The sequence below is a fragment of the Ictidomys tridecemlineatus genome, chromosome 3, assembly GCF_052094955.1.
Source record: "Ictidomys tridecemlineatus isolate mIctTri1 chromosome 3, mIctTri1.hap1, whole genome shotgun sequence".
Lineage (NCBI taxonomy): Eukaryota > Metazoa > Chordata > Mammalia > Rodentia > Sciuridae > Ictidomys > Ictidomys tridecemlineatus.
This window is the reverse complement of record NC_135479.1, coordinates 19,831,370-19,837,240: the sequence shown is the minus strand read 5'-3', so window position 1 is coordinate 19,837,240 and position 5,871 is coordinate 19,831,370. Positions and strand designations below refer to the sequence as shown.

Genomic DNA, 5,871 nt, shown 5'->3' with positions numbered 1-5,871 from the left:
GCCTCTCGCCGCAGCGCGCATGCGCATAGAAAATAAGGCGAAGAATGCGTCAAAGTACGTCTCCAGTGCCGTGGCGCCGAATCCAATCCGAAACCACGCACGCGCAATCCACACCACTGAAGCCAAATGAATAAGGAAATACCATCTCCAGAACTCCATTCTCATTGGAAAGGAGAAAGTTCGTGGGTGGAGCGGGTCGTTTGGCGCCTGCGTCTTGCGGCGAGCGGGCAGGCGAGCGGCGGCGTTGCTGGCGGGAGCGGCTGCAACGCTGGTGCCTGAGGAGCGATGCCGAGGGAAATCATCACCCTACAGTTGGGCCAGTGCGGCAATCAGAGTGAGCGAACCTCCGGCCTCTAGGCTACCCAGGTTCTTTAGACTCGATGGGATCTCACTGTGGGATCCTAGGCTCCATCGGTCCTTCCTAGAATCGTAGTTGTCCGAAAGGCGGGACATCCCTGACCCAGTGTCCAGTTGTCCAACCCGAAGGGACCCTCCCCTACCCAATTACTGGCATGCAGCCCTTTCCTCACACACTAGTGAGACCTAAACCTTCACTTCTTTTCCCTGAACCCCCGAGCTCAGTCTCCTTTCTGCTAATTGGATCTTGCCCAGACCCAGATATCCTTTTTCTTACCCCGCCTGCCTCCTCCCCCAGTTGGGTTCGAGTTCTGGAAACAACTATGCGCCGAGCATGGTATCAGTCCTGAGGGCATCGTGGAAGAGTTCGCCACCGAAGGCACTGACCGCAAGGACGTCTTTTTCTACCAGGTGCCCCTGGAGACTCGGTCAACGCCAACAGTGGCCCAGGGGGCCTGAAGGGAAGGGCAGTGTCTTGGTACTGGGAAACCCTGTGGACAGAATAGCCAGGGCGGCTGGCTTGAGGAGGGAGGATTAGCAGAGCCAGTGATTGGGAGAACTCAGGACTTGGCCCACCTAGCTAATTGAGCCTGGATTCCCCTTGATAGGCAGATGATGAACATTACATCCCGCGAGCAGTGCTGCTGGATCTGGAGCCCCGGGTGATCCATTCCATCCTCAACTCCTCCTATGCCAAGCTTTACAACCCAGAGAACATCTACCTATCGGAGCATGGAGGAGGAGCTGGCAACAACTGGGCGAGTGGATTCTCCCAGGTCATTTGCTATTCCCTGGCTGGGCCCACAACTCTCTGTGTGGGGACAGGGCCTGTGACTTCCTAGAGAGAGATTAAACCAGATCAGTGATGTGAATGCTGGAGAGAGATGTGTGCTTGCCTAGAGTTAAATTTATAATATTGTTAAGAACCTGCAATAGCTAGTGTTGTGTACCAGGCCATTCTAAGTGCTTTACATATATTAACTTATTTAAACCTCTCAACCCTAGAGATAGATACTACAGGTCACCAGTCTATTACCTGCCCTTCCAAAAAGTTCTGAAGCTAAAAGACATTTCATGATGTATTTAGCAGTAAAACCAAATTTCAGTGGAGACAGGATATTTTATATTTTCTATCCAACTTAATGACATTACCCAAACTTATCATTGCTGAAATATTAAGGTATTTGATTAATGCACCTCAGACCCCTATGAGGTTTTATTTAATATACATTATATGTCTCAAACTGCCTAAAATCTGATATGTTGCCAGCCATAGGAGCACACTCCTGTTAATCCCAGCTACTCAGATGGCTTGCTATCTTCCTGAGGCAGGAGGATTGAAAGTTTGAGGCCATGCCAGGTGTGGTTTACTAGGAGGCTAAACAGGGATAGTGGGTTCAAAGCTAGCCTCAGCAACTTAGTGAAGCCATAAGCAACTTAGTAAGACTCTATATCTAAATAAAATGTAAAAGGGCTGGGGATATGATTCAGTGTTTCACTACCTCTGGGTTCAATCCCTGATAGCAAAAAAAAAAAAAGAAAGAAAGAAAGAAAAAAAGTTTGAGGCCAGGCTGAGCAATTTAGTAAGACCCTGTCTCAAAACAAAATTAATCAAAAAGGGCTGGGATATAGCTCAGAGATAAAATGCCTCTGGGTTCAATCCCAGTATCAATTAATTAAAATCTTTTGAGCTCCAAAACAAAACTGGCCCCAAGAGTTTTAGATAAGGGAATATAGATCTGTATTATTACCTTCATTATGCAGATGAGAAAACTGAGGCATAAAAAGATTAAGTAATCTGTCCAGAGTCACTCAGCTCTATAGAACTAAATATACAATGATAGAACTAATATTCATGAGGCCCCAGGTTCCATCCTTAGAACCACCAAGCTTGCTTATAACCACGGCAAATAAAAAGCGAAGCAGCTGTGCTCCACAAGTACTATAAGGAAAATTAAGGGTATTCTTAGTTCAGAGTTTTTGTCTCATAGTCCTGTTCCACACTGATCCTCTCCATGTCTGTTCAGGGAGAGAAGATTCATGAGGACATTTTTGACATCATAGACCGGGAGGCAGATGGCAGTGACAGTCTAGAGGTAAGTATATCAGGAATGCTAGTGGGGCTATACACATGGAAGACTTGGCAACACCCCTGTAGAATCCACCTGTTAGGCATGAGATTAATCCATTTACCCCTTGCACTGTTACTAGCCTTTTTGAAGACAAGGTAGGGTCTCCTAAGCTGTATGTGTGAGGGGACAGGAAGAGAAAGAAGAACATAAGGAAGACAGGGAGTCCAAAAAATTGTGAGATGGATCTGGTTTGAAATCCTGCTATGGAGCTGGGGATGTGGCTCAAGCGGTAGCGCACTCGCCTGGCATGCGTGTGGCCCAGGTTCGATCCTCAGCACCACATACAAACAAAGATGTTGTGTCCGCCAAAAACTAAAAAAAAAAGAAAAGAAATCCTGCTATTATATACATAGACACTGACTGTCAATTTCTCATGCAGGGCTTTGTGCTTTGTCACTCCATTGCTGGGGGGACAGGCTCTGGCCTGGGCTCTTACCTCTTAGAGCGACTGAATGACAGGTAAGTCTCTGTTTGGGGGCTAGGAGAGACATGAACTTAAGGTTGACTTCTTAAGTGACTGGGAGGCCCAGCAGACATATCACCTTACTTACATGAGAAAGAAAAAGCCCTTCTATTGCCTCCTATAATGGGGAAAGTGAAGTTGTGATGGAGAACCATTTCACATTTCAATTGGTCAGAACCAGAGCCTAGAATCTGGCCTCTGATTGAAGGTGCAGGGAATGTCGGCCAAGTTTGGAGTTGGAATCCTAGATTTTGTGATATGTATTGGCTCTTCCTCCTTTGTGGATATGGACTCTATAATTTCCCTATCTAGATTTAGCTGTTTCCAAATAACTGAGGAAGCCCATGTTCACCCAGCCTCTAAGCTGTTGCTCTCTTCCTCTTCTCCCAAACTTACTAGGTACCCCAAGAAGTTGGTGCAGACATACTCAGTGTTCCCCAACCAGGATGAAATGAGTGATGTGGTGGTCCAGCCATACAACTCACTTCTCACGCTCAAGAGGCTGACCCAGAACGCAGACTGCGTGGTGAGTCTGAGATTCTGTCTGTCCCCATTCCTGATGCCCTTGTCTATTTAATCATTTTCATGCATTCAGGAAGTCTGTTTAGGGTCCTCCTATGCCATAGCCCTGGGAAAATTCCTTTGGGGTAAGAAAGCACCTGTCGCCAGTTTGAAAAATCTAGCTATGAGACTCAGAGCTTCAGAGCCTAGGCTCAGGCAGAGCTTCTGATATTCCTGCCTCCATAAAATCTGCCACTCTCTTCTGTCCCCCAGGTGGTGCTAGACAATACAGCCTTGAACCTGATTGCCACAGACCGCCTCCACATCCAGAACCCATCCTTCTCCCAGATCAACCAGCTGGTGAGCCCCATCCTAGACTCCATTGGACCAGAAATCCTCATTGCTAGAAGGCCATCTGGGAAGGGAGGTCCCACATGGGCCAAAACCCATGATGCACACCCCCATCCCCAGGTGTCCACCATCATGTCGGCCAGCACCACCACCCTGCGCTACCCCGGCTACATGAACAACGACCTCATCGGCCTCATCGCCTCTCTCATTCCCACACCACGGCTCCACTTCCTCATGACCGGTTACACCCCCCTCACTACAGACCAGTCAGTAAGAGCAGCCTTCAGTGTCCCAGGCAGGGTTGGCCTGGGCCCAGAGACACTAAACTTTGACTTTCTTTTCTCCCCTCTGCCCCCAAATTACCCTTTGCAGCCCCCCAAGGCTCTTGCTCAGAGACTGGCAGGAAGCAGGCCACTTGCCTACTGACTTGTGTCCACCTTCCCTCCGCCTTGGCTCCTGCGGGCATGGGGATGAATGGGGTTGGCTCTGCTCCTGCACAGGGGCATGAGTTTGCTAAGAGCCTACTCCTGCCTCAGAGTCTCGGGGTAGATCTGAACTTAGAGACATTGTTCGCAGATATATCACAGTATCCTGAGTTGGATGGGAACATGTGTTGGCTCCTCTTTTCGACTATGCCTTAAATGCCAGCCTGGTCTCTGTGACCCACTTTCCCCTCAGGTGGCCAGCGTGAGGAAGACCACAGTCCTGGATGTCATGAGGCGGCTGCTGCAGCCCAAGAACGTGATGGTGTCCACAGGCCGGGACCGCCAGACCAACCACTGCTACATCGCCATCCTCAACATCATCCAGGGAGAGGTGGACCCCACCCAGGTAAGTGAGGCCTCTTTGCCCTGTCCCCTGAACCCACAGGGTAGAGGAGTGGCTACCATCACCGCTCCCATACCCACCTCAGGTCCACAAGAGCCTGCAGAGGATCCGTGAACGGAAGTTGGCCAACTTCATCCCCTGGGGCCCAGCCAGCATCCAGGTGGCCCTGTCGAGGAAGTCTCCCTACCTGCCCTCAGCCCACCGGGTCAGTGGGCTCATGATGGCCAACCACACCAGTATCTCCTCGGTGAGTTTGCATATTTCTCTCCAAGTCAGTTTCCTGACTGTGCCCTCCACTCTGCATCCCTGCTCCCCCTACTGCTGCATTTTTTGTGGGGATAACTCAGCCTGGGTTTCCTGGCTCTCTGGGCCATAATGCTCCTTAATTTCTTTGTGACTCCTGCTTTATACATGCCCCAAGCTCTTTGAGCGGACCTGTCGCCAGTTTGACAAACTGCGGAAGCGGGAGGCCTTCATGGAGCAGTTCCGCAAAGAGGACATCTTCAAGGACAACTTTGATGAGATGGACACGTCCAGAGAAATAGTGCAGCAGCTCATCGATGAGTACCATGCAGCCACACGGCCAGACTATATCTCCTGGGGTACCCAGGAACAATGAGTCCCCAGGACAGGGACCCTCATCTGCCTTACTGGTTGGCCCAGGCCCTGCCTGACTGACCACCCCTCAGCACAGATCAGGGACCTCATAAATATCCCATATACACACGTATACGCACTCTCTGTTGGCCTGGGGACACGTTTACTTCTCCTCTTATGAGACTATTTATCTTTAATAAAACACTGGATATAAATCAAGTCACTGGTCTCTTCAAAGGCTTCAGCACTGGGGAAGAGGGATGCCTGTTCATCACTGAGAAGCCCATCCCCCTACCCCCACTTCTAGCATCTTCAACTCAGAGAACAGGCTTTTCCTTCAGCCTAGTTTTAGAGAGCACAGGTGGGGTTTGACCCACTTAATTCCTTTCCAGGGTAAGAACACCCACAGATATGGTCTTGTTCCCTGAAACTTGTTGCAGTTCCCTCCCACTATAGCCAGTGTGGAATATTGCACCTTGTTTATATGCTCACATCAGAGTGTTCTCATCATCACAGCCACAGGCCTGGGACCACCATCCTACTACTAGGCCCTATGCAAGCAAGAGTCAGCCTAAGTGCCTTTCTGTTTCTTGCCAGCAAAGCAGTGCTACAGAGCCAGTCTGGGAGAGCCACTGGTCTAGG

The 5,871-nt window shown here is 49.7% G+C and overlaps 1 protein-coding gene across 1 annotated transcript; it reads left to right on the top strand.

Moving 5' to 3' along the window:
* The first annotated feature begins 173 nt into the window (after positions 1-173).
* Positions 174-5,448, top strand: LOC101969275 (tubulin gamma-1 chain). Its single transcript, XM_005321886.4, has 11 exons — positions 174-334; positions 656-768; positions 966-1,133; positions 2,385-2,453; positions 2,869-2,948; positions 3,352-3,478; positions 3,727-3,813; positions 3,925-4,074; positions 4,483-4,635; positions 4,718-4,879; positions 5,054-5,448. The coding sequence occupies exons 1-11, from the start codon at positions 286-288 to the stop codon at positions 5,249-5,251; spliced, it is 1,356 nt and encodes a 451-aa protein (XP_005321943.1). The 5' UTR covers positions 174-285; the 3' UTR covers positions 5,252-5,448.
* The last annotated feature ends 423 nt before the right edge of the window (positions 5,449-5,871 follow it).